The sequence below is a fragment of the Microchirus variegatus genome (assembly GCF_963457635.1).
Source record: "Microchirus variegatus genome assembly, chromosome: 3".
NCBI lineage: Eukaryota > Metazoa > Chordata > Actinopteri > Pleuronectiformes > Soleidae > Microchirus > Microchirus variegatus.
In genome coordinates this window covers 16569633-16593773 of record NC_139804.1, presented here as the reverse complement: position 1 = coordinate 16593773, position 24141 = coordinate 16569633, and the positions used below count along the sequence as shown (strand labels likewise).

General features: G+C 40.6%; 2 protein-coding genes across 2 annotated transcripts; one reads left to right on the top strand and one right to left on the bottom strand.

The window, feature by feature from the left end:
• Positions 1 to 11680: 11680 nt before the first annotated feature.
• Positions 11681 to 17757, top strand: LOC310924993 (uncharacterized protein; the record flags this gene model as incomplete). Its single annotated transcript, XM_083886859.1, has 4 exons — positions 11681 to 12288; positions 12730 to 13060; positions 13148 to 13323; positions 17526 to 17757. 4 exons carry the CDS (start codon positions 11681 to 11683, stop codon positions 17755 to 17757), a joined length of 1347 nt encoding a protein of 448 aa, XP_083742985.1.
• A 2932-nt stretch (positions 17758 to 20689) lies between these two features.
• LOC310925291 (type-4 ice-structuring protein-like) lies at positions 20690 to 22474 on the bottom strand (the record flags this gene model as incomplete). Its single annotated transcript, XM_083887200.1, has 3 exons — positions 22405 to 22474; positions 21177 to 21327; positions 20690 to 20951 (listed from the first exon to the last, which is right to left on the bottom strand). Exons 1-3 carry the CDS (start codon positions 22454 to 22456, stop codon positions 20690 to 20692), a joined length of 465 nt encoding a protein of 154 aa, XP_083743326.1. The 5' UTR covers positions 22457 to 22474.
• Between the last annotated feature and the right edge of the window lie 1667 nt (positions 22475 to 24141).

Below are 24141 nucleotides of genomic sequence, written 5' to 3'. Positions count from 1 at the left end.
GTCTGACAGGTGTTTTCCCATGTGATGAGTCAGTTGGCATAATAAGGAAATTAAGTTTAGAATGTTGAATGCCAGTGTGTTCCTTGTGAAAACAAGATATTTTCTTAATGTGCCAAATGCAGAGAATTGTGTGTAGTGTTTTGAAAAAAGTGTGTTTTAGAACTGCAATTTGAGTGTAAAGCAGGAATTGTGCTTATAGTTTAGCAGAGTTGATTCAGCAGGCTTTGTCATTTTTCCATTTTAAAACGTATACAGAGGCTTTAATAATGTGCAATTTTTTTTTAATTATAAATATTGAATGTTTTGATTTATCTCACTGTCACTATCAGTAATAATACTAATAATAATGACTTAAATTTCCAGGTGGATTTTCATGTCAAGGCACACAGCAAATTCAGAAGTGTTAATTCAACTCCTAGGGAGTTAAATTCAACACTTTCAAAGTGTCTATATTGGTCCACTCTAGATCGAGTTAAAACAACACTTTGGAAAGTGTTAAACATGACAGTGTTGAAACAACACTCTCAGTAGTTGAAATTTAACACACACGAGTGTTGAATTCACCTAACACTAGTGTGTAGTGTGAAAAAATTAACACTGTCAAGGTATTGTTTCAACACTGAATAGTGTTCAAATTATATTGAAGGTCACATAGAGTGGTCCTGTTGCACATATATGTGAGTTATGGAGGTCTACTTACATATATTAAGTTGTTTTTATGGTCAAAATCCTCCTAGTTGATGTAAACGAGCCGATTGAAACCTGTCCTTTTCGGAACGCTTGTCAGTCGTGCTATTTTTAGCCATAAATCTCGCCGAGAAGACAGAGTGTGTTGTGATTGGCCAGCCAGCGTAGAGCCTTCCCACCTGTGTTGTGATTGGCCAGGTATCTGGAAGTGACGTAATCTATCACGTCAGCTCTCAGAAGCGCAGCTCCCTCTCTGGAGCGGTGGATGCATTGCTACTCATTATCAAAACATTGTTTTAACAGTGTTTAAAAATAGCTTCGTCACGACTCCCCGCCGCAGTCCCTTTATGACTTTAAACCGGAGTCAGACCCAGAGTCAGAAGACACTGTTGCTCGTGAAACACCTCCACAACGGACGTTATTCTTCTTCTGCGGTTCAATGTACGCAACCGGATGTGCCCGGACTACCGCCCGGAGCAGGACGATCGGTTGTTCAGGAGAACCGCTGCTTACGTAACGTTAACGGGATTTTCAGTGATCTCGTTGAGCCCCGAGATTACAATAAAACACAACTTTCTCAGCAATGGCTGAACTGTTTGTTTCGAACCGTCAGGCTTCATAAACAAGGTAATGACGCAGATACACACCAAAAAAAACAGCGATAATAGGAACTTCCGGTCTAGTTCCGCTTTAACACTGGACAGTGTTAGTTAGAACTCAATTTTTTTTTTTTTAATAGTTGATTTCATTATTAAAAAAATACTACTACCAAAAACAAGAGAGCCACTAGAATTCACAGAAAAAAACACACAAGTTGCAGTTTGAAGCAATCTGTATTTCAAACAAGCACACCACATAAAAACAGCAGGCTTCACAACCACAACACAGGTCAGAAAATATGACAATGTGGAACAATGTATATTTTTTCACACATCTCATTAGAAAACTGTTTGTCATATGGTCTGTAATAAATCAACTCCTTAACTGCAAAAACAGAAAATGAATCTGCTCTCTCATCGACACAGTATGCATTGAAATGATCATCAAAATAAAGAGTGTCAACTCTGCAAGTCAAAAGGAAAGTTTGTTCATCATGTATAATGATGTTGGTGACCTTTCTGAAAATTGGAATTTCTGTATTTGTTCCAGTACAAACAAACATTCCAATATGATATTCTGTTCCATAGTTCTTCACCCAATTAGTGGTTGACACTTCACAATATGCATTTACATTTAAAACAGACCCCTCCTTGAACTGGCACCTTATCGTGGTGGAGGGGTTTGAGTATCCGTATGATCCTAGGAGCTACGTTGTCCGGGGCTTAATGCCCCTGGTAGGGTCTCCCAAGGCAAACAGGTCCTAGGTGACGGATCAGACGAAGAGCAGTTCACTTAACCCCTTATGAGAAAACACAACAGCAAGACGAGTACGTCGCCCGGACTGGCGTTACCGGGGCCCCATCCTGGAGCCAGGCCCGGGAGTGGGGCTCGCAGGCGAGCGCCTGGTGGCCGGGTCTTTGCCCACGAGACCCGGCCGGGCTCAGCCCGAAAGAGCGACGTGGGCGCCCTTTCAAGTGGGCCCACCACCCACATGAAGGGCCATAAGGGGCCGGTGCAATGTGATTTGGGTGGCAGTCGTGGGCGGGGGCCCCGACGGCCCAATCGCGGGACAACAATCCTAGCTATGGGGACATGGAATGTCACCTCGCTGGGGGGGAAGGAGCCTGAACTTGTGCGGGAGGTGGAGCGATACCGACTAGAAATAGTCGGGCTCACCTCCATGCACAGTCTGGGCTCTGGAACCCAAATCCTTGAGAGAGGCTGGACTCTCTACTACTCTGGAGTTGCCCAGGGTGAGAGGTGGCGGGCTGGTGTGGGCTTGCTTATAGCTCCCCAGCTCAGCCGCCATGTGTTGGAGTTCTCCCCGCAGAGCGAAAGGGTCGCGTCCCTCCGCCTTCGGGTGGGGGGTAGGTCTCTCACTGTTGTTTCGGCTTACGGGCCGAACAGCAGTGCGGAGTACCCGGCCTTTTTGGAGTCCCTGGAAGGCGTACTGGAAAGTGCTCCAACCGGGGACTCCGTAGTTCTGTTGGGAGACTTCAATGCTCACGTGGGTAACAACAGTGTGACCTGGAGGGGCGTGATTGGGAGGAATGGCCTCCCCGATCTGAACCCGAGTGGTGTTTTGTTATTGGACTTCTGTGCGTCATGGTTTGTCCATAACAAACACCATGTTCAAGCATAAGGGTGTCCATCAGTGCACGTGGCACCAGGACACCCTAGGCCGGAGGTCAATGATCGACTTTGTGGTCGTGTCATCTGGCCTCCGACCGCATGTCTTGGACACTCGGGTGAAGAGAGGGGCTGAGCTGTCAACCGATCACCACCTGGTGGTGAGTTGGATCCGCTGGCGGGGAGGAAGCTGGACAGACTTGGCAGGCCCAAGCGTGTTGTGAGGGTCTGTTGGGAACGCCTGGCGGAATCACCTGTCAGGGAGGTCTTCAACTCCCACCTCCGGGAGAGCTTTGACCAGATCCCGAGGGAAGCTGGAGATATTGAGTCAGAGTGGACCATGTTCTCCACTTCCATTGTGGACGCGGCTGTTCGAAGCTGCGGCCGTAAGGTCTCCGGTGCCTGTCGTGGCGGCAATCCCCGAACCCGGTGGTGGACGCCGGAAGTAAGGGATCCTGTCAAGCTGAAGAAGGAGTCCTATTGAGCCTGGTTGGTTCGAGGGACTCCTGAGGCAGCTGACAGGTACCGACAGACCAAGCGGACGGCGGCCCAAGCAGTCGCAGAAGCAAAAACTCGGGTCTGGGAAAAGTTCGGGGAGGCCATGGAGGAGGACTACCGGTCGGCCTCGAAGAGATTCTGGCAAACTGTCCGGCGCCTCAGGAGGGGGAAGCAGTACTCCGCCAACACTGTCTACAGTGGGGGTGGGGAGCTGTTGACCTCGACTGGGGACATCGTTGGGCGGTGTAAGGAATACTTCGAGGATCTCCTCAATCCCACTGACACGCATTCCCTAGAGGAAGCAGAGGCTGGGGACTCAGGGGTCGACTCACTCATTACCCAAGCCGAAGTCACTGAGGTGGTTAGGAAGCTGCCCATTGGCAAGGCACCGGGAGTGGATGAGATCCGACCTGAGTACCTTAAGTCTCTGGATGCTGTAGGGCTGTCCTGGTTGACACCTCTCTGCAGCATTGCGTGGCGGTTGGGGACAGTGCCTCTGGAATGGCAGACCGGGGTGGTGGTCCCTCTTTTTAAAAAGGGGGATCGGAGGGTGTGTTCCAACTATCGGGGGATCACACTCCTCAGCCTCCCGGGGAAAGTCTATTCCAGGGTACTGGAGAGGAGAGTTCGGCCGATAGTCAAACCTCGGATTCAAGAGGAACAATGTGGCTTTCGTCCTGGCCGTGGAACACTGGACCAGCTCTATACCCTTCGCAGGGTGCTCGAGGGTTCATGGGAGTTTGCTCAACCAGTCCACATGTGCTTTGTGGACTTAAATGCTGACAAAGCACTGCAGAACATTTGTGGTGTGCCTTACAGATGTAACAAAGAAACATATTTGTATCCAAGGATATTTCTCACTTCAAGTGGTGTGCAAAAATCTTGCTCTTAGTTCCTTGACTCTGGGACTTTCCTTGGCACTTCCCACATCAATGTTAAACACTGTGGTTTGGATGAACGTATAGAAGTTGTAGAGGGATTCATGGTAGTTGACACTGAAGATGAAGTGCGCTTTGAAAAGCTCATCGAAAGCAGCCAGGGATGTATGTGCCTTACAAGGGATGGCCTTCTGGTCAATGATGATGTAGTATCTTTGGATGCTGTTCCTCTTGTCACCAACACACAGAAGGAAGGGCTGTCCCGGATCCACACCCTCAAGGAAGGTTTCAATACTGGCTCCCATCTTTAACAAAATGTAAATAAGAATCATGAGAAAATCATCAAATGTAGTGTCGCTACATTCTAATAACTAACCAAACTGATGTAAAAAAGCAGTTCAACACAAGAAGGCTCATCAGAATAAGTACACTACTATTTGTATACCTGCAAATATCTCACAACATGGTCAACTGCTTGATATGAGCTGATTTTAGCACTCTTCCTGTGGCCTTTGGAAGTAGGGGGAAGCAGGTGAACCAGCAGTAGAATGCTTTGCAGGTCACTGTCCCAGGCTAGGAGAAAAAGGAGAAATATATCAGACACATTCACATCATGAACAAAAGAGATATTTTAAAATGCAGAATGAAGAAAGCAAACCAGACATACATGAGTCGTGCTGCGCAGACAAAAGCTCCTCAATGTGCTAATTTGAAGTAAGTTTTTTGCAGTCTGTCAGGATCCTAGGTTTGAAAAAAGTAGGCCATTTTTCTAAAAAACGGCCCGACACGTCCGCTCCAAACATCAGGGTGAAGTCTTGGTCAATCTACAGAAGAACACACATTTTTATACTTTAGAACTTTAGCAACTTAAGAGAGTATACTTTGGGTGACAACTCATTTAAAAAAAAGTTATTTCTTACCAAGCCAGTGATGTCGAGGAATCGTGGGAAGACATCCAAGACTGTCGAAGAACAGTGCTGATCTTGAACCAGTTTTTGGCAGTACTGAAATGTGGCCCTCATCCTCTCTTTGACTGCCGCTTCATCAGTTGAATGTTTCAAGAAGGATATTGCTTCATGACAGGGGTCACCAAGCAGCTGTGTATCAGTGCAAAGAACCTCCCTCTTTCTCTTTGGACTATCTTGATAGGTTGTGCTGGTGGAGGATCTCGGGGAATGAGCTGCAGTGTTGCGTTGAACAGTCTTTATCCTCCAGGCCAAGAAGCCAGATCCACTCTGTGGGTCATAGAAGTGTTCCTGTAATATTAAAAACAATAAATTGTAGAGCATGTTCAGAACACATTACAACTCCATGAATTGATATAAAACCCTTTAATTTACAAACTTACATATCCATTGTCTGAGTATGGATCTCTGAGGCTGGGAAATAGAGAGATGATGCCGAAAGCATATTTACTTCGCTCAGAGACAGGTGGGCTCTTCCTGAAAGATAAACATGACATAACCACTACAATTCCCAAAACATGAAGATTTTATCATTGTTTGCTTCAGTTTTGTCCCAAAATGAATGTGCTGTTTTAAAAATATTTTATATATTATGCAATCATGTAGTTCTATATTATGTACAAGTTTGAACATTGAAATCTTACCCATGAATTTCAACCATGTTGGCCACAAGAAGATTTACCATCTGTCTCCTTGTGCTATCAGTCAAAGTTTTCATTTTATCATATTCATCCAAAATAACCTGTCCACCTGATTTAGCCTGGAGAACTTCTCTCACCATCTAAAAGATAGAAAAACAATTATTATATCCAACAACAAAACCACAATTTAATTGCACAATATTTTGTGTGTAATTTGATGGGTTAGGGTGAGTACTATCATTTATTACAAAAGCTGCACACCTTTCTGCCGATTCCCGTTCAGCATGGGTTCTCGTCCCTCCGTTTGTCTGAACGATCACTGTTGTATCTGATGAATCAGAGGATGTTTGCAAGGAGTCTTGTGACACTGACTCAAATGAGTTGTCTGACATGGATGACTCGAACGAAGCACAATCATGTTGAAGCACAACTGTAAATAGTTTGTGAAAAAATTACACAAACAGAAACAATTAATAAATCTCCACAATATTCATCGACAATACAATTCTTCCCATAACAAAGCTGTCTCACCTGTTGACTTTTCAGTTGTCACCCTAACAGTAAGCTTCCCTTCTTTCAAAAGCTCCTCAAACACATCTGCATCAACTTCTGTCCCTGATTCATCTGTTAGGTGCAGCTCAGTCTCAAGTGGGAGTTGTAGCTTTAGAATGACTAATGAAAAAAATTTATTTAAAGTTAAGGGAGAATTGCAATAAGAATATTACCAGATAAGCTTGTTTTTTTTTACATTTTAGGTCAAACTTCTAAAAGTGCTATTTGATCTCTCCTCAGGGCATTCCCATTAGCTCATGAACAACTCCATAATATAAGACATTTATATATCACATACATTAAGCAGGTATTATAGCAGTACTAGCAGTTTTTCACAAACATTCTGGGCTGTATGAAATGTGATGCCAACCTTTCTGTAGAAATGTGTTGAAGTCATCATAGCCATCTTCAGTCTCAGCCACTTTGACATACTTCTGAGTTTCTCCAAATCTCACCTTGACCAACATGATGTACTATGAAGAAAGGGAGAAAGGAAAAGACATCCACACAGTGCCATAATTTACTTTAAGCTCAATATCGGTGTGTAGAGACATGAACATGCTACTAGGTCAAATTGAGTCACGTTTAATGTCTTTATCATCAGAGCTCGTCTGACTTTCAGCAGTTGCTTCGCTGCCAGCTGCAGCACAATCCGGTTCATCACATCAAGACCAGACCATAGCTAATTAATGTGCATTTTCCGACCGAGAATATTCGGTTAACGCGGCGTACGCAGGAAGTGCCGCTAGTTAGCCAGTTCGCTAGTTAGCGACGCTTCGTGCATTCAGCGCCGGCACTTTGGTTCCACTTTGGTCTGGTTTTGGTGAATGAACAAAACCAGACCATAGATAATCCGACCGAGAATATTTGGTTTGGTTAACGCGGCGCACGCACGAAGCGTCGCTAACTAGCTAGTTACCTACCCAGTTATCAATCGTGTCAGTTAGCAAAATGTGTATATTAGTCGACACTTGTGCATAAGAGACATTAATGCCCCATCTAAAATAATATACAATAATCATATTAACTTTAAAATGGGACTTACCTTGTAACGATGTCAACTGCAGACAGGTCTAGTTGAGATTTGTTGTCGACACGTATGCTGTCGTTCATTTACAAAATACTCGGTGAAGTTGAAGAAAGTCGTGCTCTGCTACTCTATCCGTCCCGCTCTTTAGGCATACGCCCCACAAATATGTTGGATGCCGGGAGAAACTCAGGTAAGTGTTGATTTTAAAATCAACACTTACCTGAGTTGCTTGGATTTGAATCCCTGGATTAACACCAACTCTTTTGTTGGATTAACTCTCACATAGTTGAATTAAACTAAACAAGTGTTGAATTGACACTGTATTTTTAACATACAACACCAACACTGGAAATCTAACACTTTTGAATTTGCTGTGCATGCTATTCCACAAAGTCTCTCAAAGGTCAGTCTATGCATGTCAATAAAGAAAAAAATAAATGTCAACTAAGCTTTATTGGAACCTCGCCAGAGCATTTACTGAAAAAAGCATCAGGTACCACTATCACTGATGGAAAAGGGAAAAAACAACCTTAGAGTCAAGCTGTGCTGAGCCGAGTCATGTTGGAACCGTGTAGTGGAAAGCACCATTGCGTTGTCTTTTAAAAGTGACCCATTACACTGGTTAACATTTAGGGATACAAACCACAGGGTGAGCTCGGTTATTGACATCCCGTTTGGGACTGAGTCTCAAAGGCTGAGACATGAGTCAAATTGGGAACACAGAGCTGTATGCATTGAGTTACAGAATACTGAGGTTGGCATGAGAACCAGCTAACACTGGTAAATAAACTAGTCTATTGTTTGTTGTTTTCAGCCATGCAGATTATCTATGTGTTTTGTTCCCTAGAATTTTGCACAAAGGAGGAATTTGAATTTAATTCAAATGTCTCATTTACCTATATCAGACACATTGAGAGGCTTTGTCATGCAGCAGTTAACCACAGAGTCATTATTAGCAGGTGCAAATACTCATCCCTATTTTATATAAACCCTTAGAACTCTTGTACTTGTATCCTTTTTTTTTCATCACAACCTATAGGCAATCTGATAATTTTATTTATTTTAATGTTGACTAACTATATAAACACATCTGACCGAAAAACTTTTTTCTTTCATTTCTTTCTTTTTTTTAATGATTTTTTCTAAATATATTGAATTGTGCAAAGCAACATGAGCGGGCGACAGAGGCAACATGATCTGTAAAGGTCAACTGCTCATCAATCATGACACCCAAGTTGCTTGCAAGTATAATAGCCATATGAAGCATATACCGGAGGTTGTCCAATGTACATTTGTCATGGACACTGTTTGCTGCTCTATCGACCCTTCTCCTCCCCAATATGGACAGCATCCCTATCTTTTTTGTGGTGGCGGGTGTACTGCTGCATGTTTGATGTGACTCTTTGTCTTTGGATTGGACAGAAAATCTCCCGCTCTTCCGCAGGTCCACCTCTGTGCTTTACAACCAACTGCCACCTCAGCCCCTGTCATATGGAGTTAGATTTGTTTTCTTCTTCATTGTTGCTAAAGCAAAGAAATGTGATGACTTCCGAACACATTTATGCTGCTCTTCAGAGAGACTTGGTTCATCTGCATTATGTTGATCTTGTCTGTCTTCTGTGTCTGTATGGCTTCCTGCAGTGTTGAGAGATGTTCCTGACATGTTTTTGTCTCAGTCCTTGACGAGAAAACAAACACTAGGGACTTTATAATTGACAAGATCACACAAAAATCTGTGCCATTTTGGAGAAGGGCAAAGCTAAACAGGAAACATTTTTTTATTTATTTTTTGCACTTTTCCTGCTTATCATGTGAGCAGCACAGAGGTGTGTCACAGTCATTTGCACTGTCTGCTGCTCTTGGCACACTTGAAAACAAAGTTGCAAGTATTGCTGAATGTTGACCTTGTTGAATGCCTGAACAGCTGTGTGGGTCATGTCCCAACTGAAACTTGTTTAAATTTTTTGTGGCTTCAAGTCTTTCAGAACCAGTTTGCAATAATCCTGACGCAGGCAAGTCAACAATGTAGAATTGTTGCAGTGGTTTGGTCTGACGTCTGCATTTCTGCCACTGGTACCACATGCCAGTGAATATACCACGAATGCTACTACTCTTGTATCTCCTCCACAGATGGGCAGTGTACATCAGGGTACAAAATGATTTAAATAATGCTACTTTCACATAGGATGAACACATGCCAAATTTCCTTATAAGCATATTAGCCTGTGCATACACCGTATTCTCTATAGAATAGAAATATTGCCTAGTCAACAAATTAAAACAGCAAATTACGTTACTTTACTCAATATACATTTTTACTTCACTCCCAGATGCCTGTTCAAGTAAAATAATTTTTCGAAGAGGAAAGCAAAAGAAACACAAGTCTATATAGACTGTCCAACAAAGATTTATTCTCCAAAATATTTAATACCCTGTTAACACAGAGAAGAGGTATTTCTGTAATACAGTAAGTAATCCAGGGGCCTGTGATCTCATGCTGCCAAAACCTGAAATCAGACCTCAAAGGAAGAAATGAGCAAACATAAAAAAAACAAACACCCAAAATCCAATTCTAAACTTATTTTCTAATGCTGGATGCTTTTTAGCTATACTTACAGCGGCCGTTGCTCAGGAGGTAAAGATGGTCGTCCAACCGGAAGGTTGGTTCTGATCCCAACTCCTCCAGTCTGTGTTATCATATCATAGTGTCTTAGGCAAGACACTGAACCCATTGCCTACTTGCCCCCAATGAGACACCCATTTGGGTATGAATGTATGAATATAGTCTTGCTAAAAAGTCATACAATTTACTGAAATTATACATTTATGAATTTTCATAAATATAATAAAGGTTTCAAGGTTTCACAAATCAGAGACTGCGATTGTATGAATATTCAGAGTCTGTAGGATAATATAGTCCAGATTTGAGAAGTCTAGGTACAGTGGTTTTGGATCAGGACCTGGTCTAAGTGGTCTATGTTATGTTGAAAAAACGGTGAAATGTGCCTTTATTGCATTTTCACAAATAGATGAATGGTTTCACAAATCAGAGACTGTGTTTTTCTGAATCTTCAGGGTCTGTAGATTAATCCAGTCCAGATTTGATAAGTCTAGGTACAGTGTTTTTTTTTTTTTACAGTGGTCTAGGGATAAAACAAAAACGGTGAAATCTCCCCTTTAGCATTTTTACAAATAACATAAAAGTTTAACAAATACAACAGTGGGTGTCATGCAAGATTAATGTCTTCCCTAAAATATCTAAAATGTTTTCACATCAAGAAGTGTCACAGAAAACAGACAATCAGTGTACAAACAGTCGCACTGCGCATCAAGTTAATTTCCCCCTAACATTCCCCATTAAGTGCCAAATCGGAGGCTAACTTCAGCATTGTTATAAAAAGTCATAATTATGAGATAAAAAAAGTAATAAATGTGAGATACAAAAGTTGAAATTATGAGGTCATACAGTGACCCAGGTGACCCGCTCCTCGGGCAAGCCCCAAGCTGCTTTGGTGACTCTAGATAATCTTGAGCCGATCACTGGCCCTCCGTGCCAACAATGTCTCATTCGAATGTCTGCCCTATCAACTTTTGATGGTACTTTCTGTGCCTACCATGGTGAACGTGGGGGAATCAGGGTTTGATTCTGGAGAGGGAGCCTAAGAAACAGCTACCACATCTTAGGAAAGCAGACTGAAGAATTTCTTGCTCAGTTATATTCAATTGTCAAATTAGTTCACATTTTGCTGATAAATCCTATCAGCTCAATAGGACTCTGTGTTTCTCAGTATAGCTGTTTCTTCTTCACAGCAGTGTCACAGCAGATTAGTCCATGTCTGTTTTACTTTCAGCAGCTTGTTTTTTTGAGCTTTAGATCAAAACAAAACTATTAGAAAAGCCAATTTAGTTATACTTTTTCAGGTTCCTGAGTATTCATAACAAAACATAGAGCACAATAAAGATAAAACAATCAAATTATTTGCAGGTTTATTACATGGTTTTCTTCTATACATGACAGAAATCCTTGTTTGCCTAAATTGTCCTCAAATTCTGAATGACCCAGTAGTAGTAGTAGTAGTAGTAGTAGTAGTAGTAATATTACCTCTTGATTGCATTAATGACCTTGTTGAAATATCTAATTCAAAATGTGATTTCATATTCTGCCTCAGGTTTGGAATCCATTATATCTGGACCTTCGAGATGAAAGAACTAAGAAGGATCTTCGTCATCTACATTATTGCTGTCATGATCGTAATTTTCATCCTCACCCGATTAACAACTAGGACATCAATGCACATCCCAACCCTGGGTAGGCCTCCAAAAACTCTCCCCATTCAGATCTCTGAGCAGACCATCACCTGCCTCAACAACACGAAACATCTACTGGTGTCAGCCTTCATGGACCAGAGGAGGCAGGGCTTTGATATACGCATCATTGGCATTTTTAAAAGGGACAACGTCAAACCCCTTCACTGTTCTTTCTGGTGTGATGGTTCAACCAAGGACGGTTACATGTCAGTCCCAACTCCATCAAAGATTATGATACACTCAGACCACTTTGGCTTTCCCTACGCTGCTACAGATGTCATGTGTCCGATTCCTGAAAACTGCAGCGCAACACATGTTACGCTTGTGACTCAGCCAAACAGTGACATTGAACCCAATCAGCTTTGGTTACAGATAAGAAACAAAGAGTTGAAAGAGACTCTGAATCAAACTTTTCAGTTTAATTTCACAGTCTGCATCTCCAGCCTGTTTGGCGACTACAACAATGTGCTCCAGGTTGCTCAGACCCTGGAGATATACAGGTCAGTACAGCAACACCAGAAAAAATGTGGGGTGACCGTAGCTCAGTGGGTACTTTTCTCTTGGCTCAGTATCATCAGTATCAAAATGCCCCTCAGCCTACTTGCTCCTGGTTTTTCCATGGTTGTGTGATTTCTAAGCTTTCCATCAATGGCTAACACATGGAAATTTGTAAGTATTTGAAGAAGATTTGAACGTAGGCACTCCTCAAACTACTTTAGGGATAATTTTCAGAGATTTACACCTTCTGGGAATAAGTAAGTAACAGTATCATCACAATTACATAGTCCATCTCCAATAACAGGTCTAGCGACGCCAAGGTTTCTATGAAGAGGTCCCAAAGGGTTCCCAGAGAAAAATTTTATTAAATGTGAAAATATTAAAAAAAAATGAACTCTGGCCACAGCTAATGTGAAGTAATATCAACTTTAAATCTTCTCCAGGTTGCTTTCTGTGGACAGAGTGGTGATTTATAACACCAGTTGTGGGCCAGACCTCGACCGCCTCTTGCAGACCTACATCCAGGAAGGCTTCGTGGAGGTGGTTCCATGGCCCATTGACCAATATTTGATTCCCTCTCAAGGCTGGCTGTTCTCAAGGCATGGAGGCGAGGTGCACTATTATGGCCAGCTGACCACGCTTAATGAGTGTATTTACAGATCCATGGCCCGATCGCACTATGTCCTGCTTCACGACATAGATGAGATTGTTATGCCGTACCAGCACACAGACTTGATGTCCCTGATGAACATGCTCCAACCGCAGCACCCAGATGTAATTATTAAAAGATAGACTTAAAGAGAAGTTTATTGTTTAATGTGTTCATGATGATATTGTCTCCCCCTCTTCCATGCTTTGCAGACGGGGGTGTTCCTCATTGAGAACCACGTCTTTCCTAAAAAACACTTTGAACCAAGTAAAAGGTTCCACCTGCTGCAATGGAACGGGGTGCCGGGAGTTAACATTCTGGAGCACATTTACAGAGAGGAGCCTGACAAAAAGATGTACAATCCAAGGAAGATAATAATGCAACCAAGGTAGTGCGATTAATATACTTGAAAATTGAAATAATGTAAGAGGGAACAGTTGTGCTGTTCACAAATGTGACCCGCCACGGACCAAAAGGGAACAAGTCGGCCGAGCGCAAAAAGAGAAAAACAGGAAAACGTTTTTTTTTTCCAAAATTAGGGATTTTCGTTTTTTTCAAAATTACACAAGTTGAAGTTTTGAAGAAGCCACTACATGCTTCAAATCACAGTATTGTGGGTGTTAAAACCATAAACTTTGTGTTTGAATTAAGGTTGTTTTATCGCTGTGAATCGCTCCTAGTTTGGGTGTGGCGATCTCACATTCCAGAGCTTTTGTTGCTTTTTCAGCCAATCAGCTGACGATCACGGAGAATACACATGGCTAATTATACGGAGAGAGAGAGAGAGAGAGAGGGGGAGAGGGAGAGAGAGTGTGTCGAATGTCCAGCGTGTGTGCAGCGTGTGTGTGTGCAGTGTGTGTGTGCAGCGTGTGTGTGTTTGCAGTGCGAAATTAAAGCGTGATTATCATCAAAGCAGTCATCATCAAAGCTTTGTTTGACAAAGGAAGACAAAGAGAACAGGACAATAAGAGCTGTGGCTGAGCAGCTTCTTCACGGACAGGGACAGCTAAAGTACAGAGACGGCTGTGTGTGGACTGTTAGCATTTTAAGCTAGCGATCTTTATGCTAACAAAAAATATTTTCCCTGATAGTCTTCCAGAGAATTTAATGCTCTGGAAGACTATCAGGGAAAATATTTTTTGTTTTCATTTAGGTGTAAAAGTTGAGAATAAAGTCAACTTTAAATTACTTGTAGTTTACACAAATAATCACACACACGGGTTTGTTCAGCAATACTTTTAAGGACTCAAATTCAAATTTTTACCCTAAACATCCTCAGAAATTAGGTTCTGCCTCATTAAGACCAGTAAATGGCCAGTGAAGAGATAAAAAAAATATTGTATATATACACACATTGTGTACAATGTGATGTGTGTATATAATATATATATATATATGGGTCATTCTATGAAAACATTCCATTTTGCGTCTCTCACACAAAACCTTTCCATATGATCTGTTTTAATCAAAATATTCCACATTTTTGTTGGTATGATATGGTAAACAAATCATCTTCATTTTAAATATTCATATCCATACATTGATACTTTCAACGTATTTTAAAGATTTATGTATTGTATACCTGTAAAATATGGCAAAAATGGCTGTCCCTCGGTTACATTCCGTCTTTTGCAACAGGGGGGATAAGAGGGGATAAAATTATGAAAAGCCTCATTTGTTAGTTAACATATGACACTTCTTTTTTATTCTTAACCTTTTTGGAATATTGAAAAAAATAACATTTTATAGCTGTCCCTATGCGTTACTTTGGATAAACACGCCCCCAGGGACAATGCACTATCCCAGAAGTGACATCATTTTCAGGATGTGACATCATCTTCCTTTTGTCAAGAAGCTGCCAAACAGAGAAGTAAGTACTCCTCTCTTTTCATGATTTTTAAAATATACATATAAACAATCATATGAGCAGGTCTAGAATGCACACCATGTGATGTCATGGTGTGAACCACATGGCTAGTAATGGCTGCAAAACAGCATAAATCGTCAAATCTGTTACCGTTACACCTGTTAATATTAACCCTTTACCTGCCATGTTCCTTTGTTTGTTGTGTGTCCAAACCATAATTATTCATGCAATACATAATTATTAATCTTATTTATATTAAGAATAGCATGTTTTGTCCCTAAATAAGTTTGTAATGGTATTATATGTTTATAGCAAATTAATACCATTGTATATTGACCTGATATAGTACAGTCTTCATTAAACCATTAAAATATGTTAAAATGTAAAATTCTTAAAGACTCTACATTTGAAAGAAATGCACAACTATTACGCTGGGTAGCATTCGATAAGGAATTCATGCCAGCCAAACTGGACAGCCGGTTTACATTTTGGACAAACCTAGGTATTACCTCTTACTGTACAGTTTCTACTAATACTGTCTTGGTTTCTTTTGACTATCTCAGGAAAAAACACAATTTGGAGAAACAGGATCTCTTCAGATATATTCAATTGAGAAATTATTTTAATAAAAACGTCAAAGCAATTGGAGAAGAATGAATGAACCTGATAGAGATATTTGCTAAAGCCTACAAAGGAAATTTGAGCGGAAAACTGATCTCCAGGATTTATTCAGCTTTACAGAAGGACCGGGGTTTCTTCACAATGTATATTAAATCAAGGTGGGGAAAATACGCTAACATCATTAGCTTCTTTATTTAGCCAATACCTGAAGATGATTGGCTAAATATTTGCAAGACAATGTCCACTACCTCAAGCTCAGATCTGTGGAGGGAGTTCACTTGGAAAAACACCCTAAGATTCTTTTGAACTCCCAGAATCAAAAGTTTACAGACCAATAATCCAGATCAAGGACGATGTTGGAGAGAGAGTGGTAATGTGTCCACTGGCCATTTTCACATATTCTGGGAATGTCCCACAGTTTCATCTTATTGGTAAGACATTATAGCAGCAATCAATTCAATAATCAATTTGCAGCCTGACCTGTTTCTTCTATACATGACAGAAATCCTTGTTTGCCTAAATTGTCCTCAAATTCTGGAATGACCCAGTAGTAGTAGTAGTAGTAGTAGTAGTAGTAGTAGTATTACCTCTTTATTGCATTAATGACCTTGTTGAAATATCTATCTCAGGTTTGGAATCCATGACATCTGGCTCTTTGTTCAAGATGAAAGAACTAACAAGGACCTTTGTCTTCAACGTCACCGCTGTCATGATTGTAATTTTCATCCTCCTCTTTTAGGAAATATACCAACTGAGATGAATAAACAAGACGGATATCTATTACAAATTTTATTGGCTAGTAGCAAAAGGCAATAACCAGGAAGTGGCTGAACAAGGAGAGTCCAACAATTTCAGACCTGCCATTATATTTTGCTATGGATGACCCTGTCTATTGTACCTATTTTGTGTGTATATTTATATTTAAAAATCAATGAAAAGAAAGTTAAATGTTAAAATGTGAAATAATGTATTGTGAACAAGAAAAGTGATTTAATATGAATTTGTATTTTACATGCTTTTGTTAGGATGCCTCTGTCCGCAGCAGAAAAGCATGGAGGTTTTCCAAGGTACAACATGTAATGTTTTCAGCTGTCAAAATCACCATTTCCCATTCATAAAATCCATGTTTGGGCATATCATTTGTCGTTGTAATTGCTTTGAAAATTCACCAATAATAAAATAACAGTTTTACATGTATTAAGTGACAGTGTTCATTTCCATAATAGTCTACAAACAAACACATCTCTTGAACAGGTATTCTATGTCAATTGTCAATTGCATTACTTTTAGAATAGCTTCTCTTTATACATAATACATAATAAATAGAAAAACAGAAAAATGTAAATTACCTATTTTAATGTTTAGCAAAATATAACTATACCCCCTTGAGTATATAGGATAAGATTTTTTAAAAAGATTACTTTTCCGGATTTTTTCCTAAAAACTAACATACAGTGGCTTTCATTTCTCAACACTTTAAATGTACACAGGGATGATATATCTTTCATAATATACCAGATTTATTTAAGTGTCACTTCAAATACTTTTAAATACAATTTGGTGTTGGTAACGCGATTAACAAAAAACATGCGTATGATTGATTATTTTAGGAAATTAATTAGTATATAAGCTAGCCTGAGATGGCACGATATGTTTTTCTGACAGGTAAGGGTCTACTTAAACCAACTAAGTCCTTAAAGGGATACTTCACCGATTTGAATGTGGCTTTGTATTGCTAGAATAGCAGTAGCATTTTTTAAGAAAATGTGCTTCCCTCCCTCAGTTTTTCCCTGACTTGTAAAAAAATCTGCTTTCCCTTATCCATATGTGCCCTACTGTGAGTAGGAGTATGCGTTTTGCATCACAGTAGGGCAAATTTTGAAAATGGAAAACAGATTTCAAATAAAAATAATACTTTGAAAATCAGATTTTCAGAATGAAAAATGGCACGTTTTCGTAGAATGACCCATATATGTGTGTGTGTGTGTGTGTGTGTGTGTGTGTGTGTGTGTGTGTGTGTGTGTGTGTGTGTGTGTGTGTGTGTGTGTGTGTGTGTGTGTGTGTATATGACAAATATAAATAAGTGTCTCTCTGCATCACAGGATGGTGGAGCAAACTTCAGTGCATGAGGTGCTCAAGATTTTTGGACAGCAATTCAAAGTACCGCCGCAAGTTTGTCGGCTCATTCACGTCCGTGCGGCACAGCAGGAGGAGCTAACGATAGATCAGCTCCATGTGGACAAACGGCTGTGGGACTTCCACGAAAGGCTGATTCCCAATGTGGACAAGGTGCTGAGGAGAGCGGGACTGCTGAACACAGAGGGGCAGAGTTGATGGACGAGTAACTGCACAAGCGCTTTAGTTCACCGAACTGAATGTGTCCATCTGTCCCCACTGGCAGCCTCGTTCTCAGGCTGATTAGCAGTGATTTTCATTTTGTTTGTTTTTTTAAAAATTGGTATTTTCACGTAAGCTTCTCTACTGACTCACTTTTTACGGCTAAACCATGTGACAAATTTAAATCATGTTTTGAGCATATTTTCATTAATTTGTTTGCTGCTTTGAAAGTCTAACTTTTTTAATTTAAAATCAATATGTGACATCTTTATTAGGGGCAATCATCATTATCATTCATTATTTCATTGTATGTTGAGAAAAAAACTTCGGGGCCCACGGTTGGTGTAGTGGTTAGCACTCTTGCCTTTGCAGCAAGAAGACCCGGGTCTATCGCCCAATGTCTGCTGAGATAGGCACAGCACCCCCCGCGACCCTCTGGTGGAGGAAAAAGCGGTAGATAATGGATGGATGGATCTTTATTAGGGGCAATCATCATTATCATTCATTATTTCATTGTATGTTGAGAAAAAAAAATACTTCAGTGGCTAACAGCTTGATTAACATCAGACTAAATGTAGTAGTTATATGAACAGAAGTTGCTTATTTGCATTCGAAAAAACTCAATTCATTTAGTTTTAAGTTTGTCATTTTCTTTTTCAGCATGGCATTATTTTTGCAGATTTCATTATTATTTACAAACACATGGAAATATGTGTTTCTCTCAAATGATTGTGAAAATAACATACAAGTGTGTGGATTTCCTGCTCAGGTAACAATTTTGGGTTTTCTTTCACAATTTTCTTTCACTCCAACAAATGAAATCCAACAACCCACAGATCAAACAAACATTGAACTCACAAGCCAAAGGAAGATTCCCCTTCTTGGTTTGAGATTACAAAATTGTTTGGATAAATATTGAGGATACAAAGCTTCAGATCAAGCACACCTCTTTACCTATAATATACAGATAATATATAGATTTTGACCCTATTATGTCCAGAACTTTCCCCCAGAAGCTCAATGTGGGGACACTCCCACATACAGTGCAATAATGACCCTTTGTGGTCACCACTGCACTGCATGTGTCAGGAATATTGGGAATAAAGCGGTGCAGTTTAACTGGAGTAAAATACTGATGGGTTAACCACTTATATTGTAGCAGTTTTGAGTGTGTGTTTTATGGTTGGGTTTGAAGTAAGGACCAGACCCTAGCCCACTCCTCTTCCGTTATATGTCTCTGTCAGATCTGAATTCCAGGCTTGCAAAATAATGTTTGATGACTCTTTACACTTACATACAAATAAGAAGGTCACCTGTCCCTTTCCCTCTAACATGGATAAAGTTGGACATTCCAGACTATTGCCCTGCCTAGACATTATGAAGCTTTGTAGTTGAAGGTACCTTGAAGGAATGGCATCTTTTTTAATTTATTTTTGTTGTTGCACTGTAAACTGCAAATTGACATAGAAATCTGGGCCTGGTCAACTCCCTGGTCAGACTTTTGTGGTTTTGCGGACTGTCATGATTCCCAGAGGATGACACTGAGGCCACGTTTACACTAGCACAGGTATTTTTTAAAAACAGAGTATTTCCCCTGCGTTTCCCCTCTGTTTACACACAAATGGCGATTTCGCCTCTGAAAGCGATTCTTTCTAAAAACTCCAACAAATGGGGAGATTTTGGAAAACTCAGTTTTCACGTTTTACATTTTGTTATGATCATTTTTACATGTTTGCATTTGCAAATACAGCTCCTATATTACGTAGAGGAGCAGAGACCGCGTCACCGTCAGCATCGCCGGTTTTGGGTCCGACCTGGGCTGACTGCTGTCTGGTGGGAGAACTTTGAGAATGAGGTTATTAATGAGGTCCCGGAGGAGTGGCGTGAGAATTTTAGGATGTTGGGATTATCGCTTCTGTCACTTGTATAGTAGCCTAAGGTTAGGGTAACTTGACCTCTCACCACGTCCATACATCGAGGGTGAGAGGTCAGTCGTTGTTGTTGTCGATGAGGATTCTGATTGGCTTGTATGGCTTTCTACTTCTTCCTACATTACCGCCCACAGGCTTGGCGTAGTTATGATGGCTCTCGACAGCATATTTATGCGGGTTTATATAAATGGAATTTTTTATGAAAACGATGACGTGTGCACAAAGTTATTTTGGGAAAAAAAAAAACATCCAGCTAGTGTAAACGTAGCCTGAAGGTGATCTTTACTTAACATGCATTGAGTGTTGACTGGTTGCATAGCAGTTTCTGAGCATTCATAGGATCCTCTGGCTGGTGATTGGTGATCTCCAGACCTGAGAGAGCCAATGATCACTGCAGCAGATCTGAGCAGGTGTTTTTCACTCTGACCATGATCACCTGCTACAACACAGGAGAGAGCAACACAAAGGTCCTTTAACCTGAAAATAACACACTAAATCTGTGGCATGTCATACATGTAATGTTTGATTTTACAATTGGGTCATCAGGAAATAAACCTAGTTTTTGGGCCAGATTTCACTTCAGTGTGAGGAATTATTGGCTGATTAATTTTGGTTCATCTATAATTCACAGTGTAAATGACTCCAACCCAAACTGCACTCAGAATGCAAATGTAATCTGGCTGAAATTAAGAAAGAATGAGTCAGCTCAGCGTTCAAAACCCTTTAATGACATTACATCATCACATCTCAGATGAAGTAGTGTGAGACAGACATGAGTGGAGGCGACTTCAGATACTTATTTTTATGTTCAACTGCAGCCACTTAGGAAAACACACACATGGTAAGACACACCCACGTGATGCCCATTGGATCACAGAAGAGACTGAGTGTAAATGTTAGGGTCACAGAGTTGACATGTTTTCCTGAGTGGCTGCTACTGCAGCTAGAACCTTCTCCTCAGGGATCACCGTGGAGCTGGAGCGAACTAAGGGAAAGCTTTACTGAGGGGGGAGCAGGGCCTTGGTCTGATCCATCACCTGCTGGAAGAACTTCTCCATCATGGTGGTCAGAGGCTGCACCTGGGCATAGAAGTCGTCAGTCAGAGGCTTGACCTGGGCATTGAAGTTATCGGTCAGAGGCTTCATCTGATCCTCAATGTTGGCGATGTAGGGCTTGACCTGCTCCTGCAGCTTGGTGGCTTCAGCTTGGACCTTGTCCACCAGGGGCTGGATCTTGGTCCTGCTGTCCACTATGTAAGTCCTGTGGGAGACGGAGGAAATCCTGTTAAAGAGTGTCCAGTGTAATGCAGGGTTTCCCAGATGGAGGCCCACATTTTAAAAGTGGTAGAACTACGGCGACCAAATTCACAACGTAAATCAGAAGTAAGGCAAGTTTGTGTATAATATGATTTTTTTTACTCCATTTTATTCTAAACCAGACTTTTCCAAGAGATCTACTGATAAATTAATCACAACTTATACTTACTGGGCAGTGTTGGTCAACTCAAGCACCTTAACCTTCTCCACCATCTCCTGGGTTGCAGCAGTGATGCTGGCAGACATGTCTTTGATCAGCTTGGTCACCCTGTCCACCTCGGACTGGACGTCATGCTTCAGCAGTGACTTGGCCTCAGAGCCTGTGAGAACACACACGCACATTTATGAAGACTTAAGCTAGACCAGAAACCCACTAATCAATCTGTCTATGTAAAGACACTGCACTCCCTGAACAAAGCATTATCCCTAACCTTAACCATAACCGGTTAAAGTTTAACCCTAACCTTACTCTAACCACAATTCAGATCTCAGTCCTAAACGTAACCATTTTTTTCAGAAATTAGGTTCTGCCTCATTGGGACTAGGTTTTAGTATCTGTGAGGACTACTGGTCCGGACAAGATCAGTGTTTATGCCAAAAATAGTCACAAAAAAGATAAGACAAATATTAGAAAACCACACACAGAAATGTTTTTATATCTTAGTGAGGACACATCATAGACATCATTTATTCACTAGCCTAGCCTCTAATCCTGGCCTAAACCAAATTCTAACCCTGAAAAATATAGGTTTGTACAATTTGTGGACTTCACAAAGATACACACACACACACACACACACACACACACAATGCTAATTATTAGTAATTATCTCTCTGTTTCTCTGTATAGTGGTGTTTACATTGGAGCTGCCAGGTTAATCACAAATGAATGACACTGCCAAAAAACAAGACACCGCAATTACTTAATAAAGATAAATTCATTGTGATGAACTTAGTAGTGCTGCAGGACTTCAGTGCCACGATAGTCTTAACTACCACAACAGCCGTCAAAATGATAAGAGTGTTTAGGTTTTGTGTTATTATAGACGGAGGCAACAGCAATATGTTGCTAGCAAAGCGAGTTGACGCTAAAGAGTAGCCACACAGAGCAGCGCCCACAAAAAGTTTCAGAAGTGAATTCTACTGCTCAAGAATGAATGCTTGCTTCTTGTCCCCGCCTGTCTCTGCGCTGCTGCTGTATAAACACAAATGCTCAATCAGTCAGGTCTGATAGTTTTGCCTGGCAGAACTTGTGTTCAGAAAAACGGTCGCAGCATATAAATAATAGTAAGTTGTTTCGGTTCGTGAAGCTCAAACAGAGGCAGGGTAACAACATCAACACCAACAACAATAACAACGGTCTTTTTTTAGCTGAGAGAATTCAAATCAAGTCTTACCGTGGGCAACAGCCAGTACAACAACAAGAGCGGCGATGAGGGAGAATTTCATGGCTGCAGTTGAGCAAGACCAACCTAAAGAGTGTAAAAAAAAAAAAAAAGATTTGTCAGCAAACAGGTAAAATGTCAAAGTTTCAACAGAATGAGAGCAAAATGTACAAAGAGGACTACGGTGAATAAGGAAGACAGAAGCGAAGCAGCAGGACAGACACTGTACCTGAACTCCTGCCTGGACCTAATAGTGGCTTCTGTCAGAGAGATACTGGCTTTTATACAGACGCTCCACACATTGAGGCAATCATGACTAATCACGACTTCATCAATCACACAAAGAGGTGATGTCACCTGATGAGTGCAGCCATTGTGCTGGCTGAACCTTGATGCTTGATAACTGTCACAAGGGACGAACAAAGTCCTCAGAGATCGATGTTCTCTTCATCCTCTGTTTTGTGCCTCAAAACAAAGGTCTTCAACACGGGGTCTGCCAACTGCATTTTTTAAAAATTATTATTCATTTTCTTAAAACAACATGAATCCAACATCAATTTAGCAATTTCAAAATAAAAACATGAATCTGTCAGTTATTTGAATAGCTCAGTATTGTGTACCCAGCCTTTTGCCCTATGTCAGTAAGGATTGGCACCAGCACCCTCATGTGGAGGATAAAGTGGGAGAAGATGAGGAATGAATGAGTATTGTGTGCAAATAGAATAGGCCATCACTCATTTTCTTTGCCACATTTGTTTCAAATAAAGACATCTTGTATTTATTTTTATTTTTTTTAATTTAACCTTTATTTAACCAGATAAAAGACCCATTGAGATCAAGATCTCTTTCGCAAGGGTGACCTGGCCAAGAAAGGCAGCAGCACACATCAAAATTTAAATAAGAAGCAGGAAATGCAACATTTACAAAACAAAACATTGAAATATAAAAGTGCAACTAGATAAACATAAAGTGCAGGAGTTGTGATCACAGTAACAATTTAAGAACATAGACACTGTTCAAAGGATTTCTGTTGTCTGTCTTTTAAGATGGAGCGGAAAGCTCCTAATGAAATAAAAGCTGGCATTTTAAGTTCAGTTTGGAGAGTATTCCAAGCAGCGGGGGCAGAGAAACTGAAAGCTTTTTCCCCCATTTCGGTCCATTTACAGACAGGGAAGACAAGAAAGCATTAGCATACTTGTTGACAGACATATTTTCATTGGTGTTTAAAATAAAAACAGGATATATATATATATATATATATATATATATATATACATGGAAGTTCACAGACGTCACCTGTATCCAGACTATCTGCTAATTTTCAGTCAATTTTCAGAGTCAGAAAACTCACAACTGAGACCATTAACTCCTCAGGAAACTGTGCTTTACTGTTCTTTTCTAAATTTACCTAAAACAAACCTAATCAAATAAAAATGCTTTGATCAAAATGAAAAATTTGTTTGAAAATCTTTTTTCAACAATTGGAATGAGAAAAAAGCCATTAAACAAGATGTTACACTAAACAAAATGATGCAATGTGATGATGTGAAATGTGATTATTTCCCATTTACAGAAGACTTCACTTACGCATATATTTGAAAGAGACGCAAAGTAGCGTTTAATCACCCAAACAAACTGAAAACTAATAAACATATTATTATTATCTAATTAGTTCACTGAAACAGAGCTATCATTATTGATTTACATGCCCTAAACATTACAATCACAACACCCACACAATTATTTCAC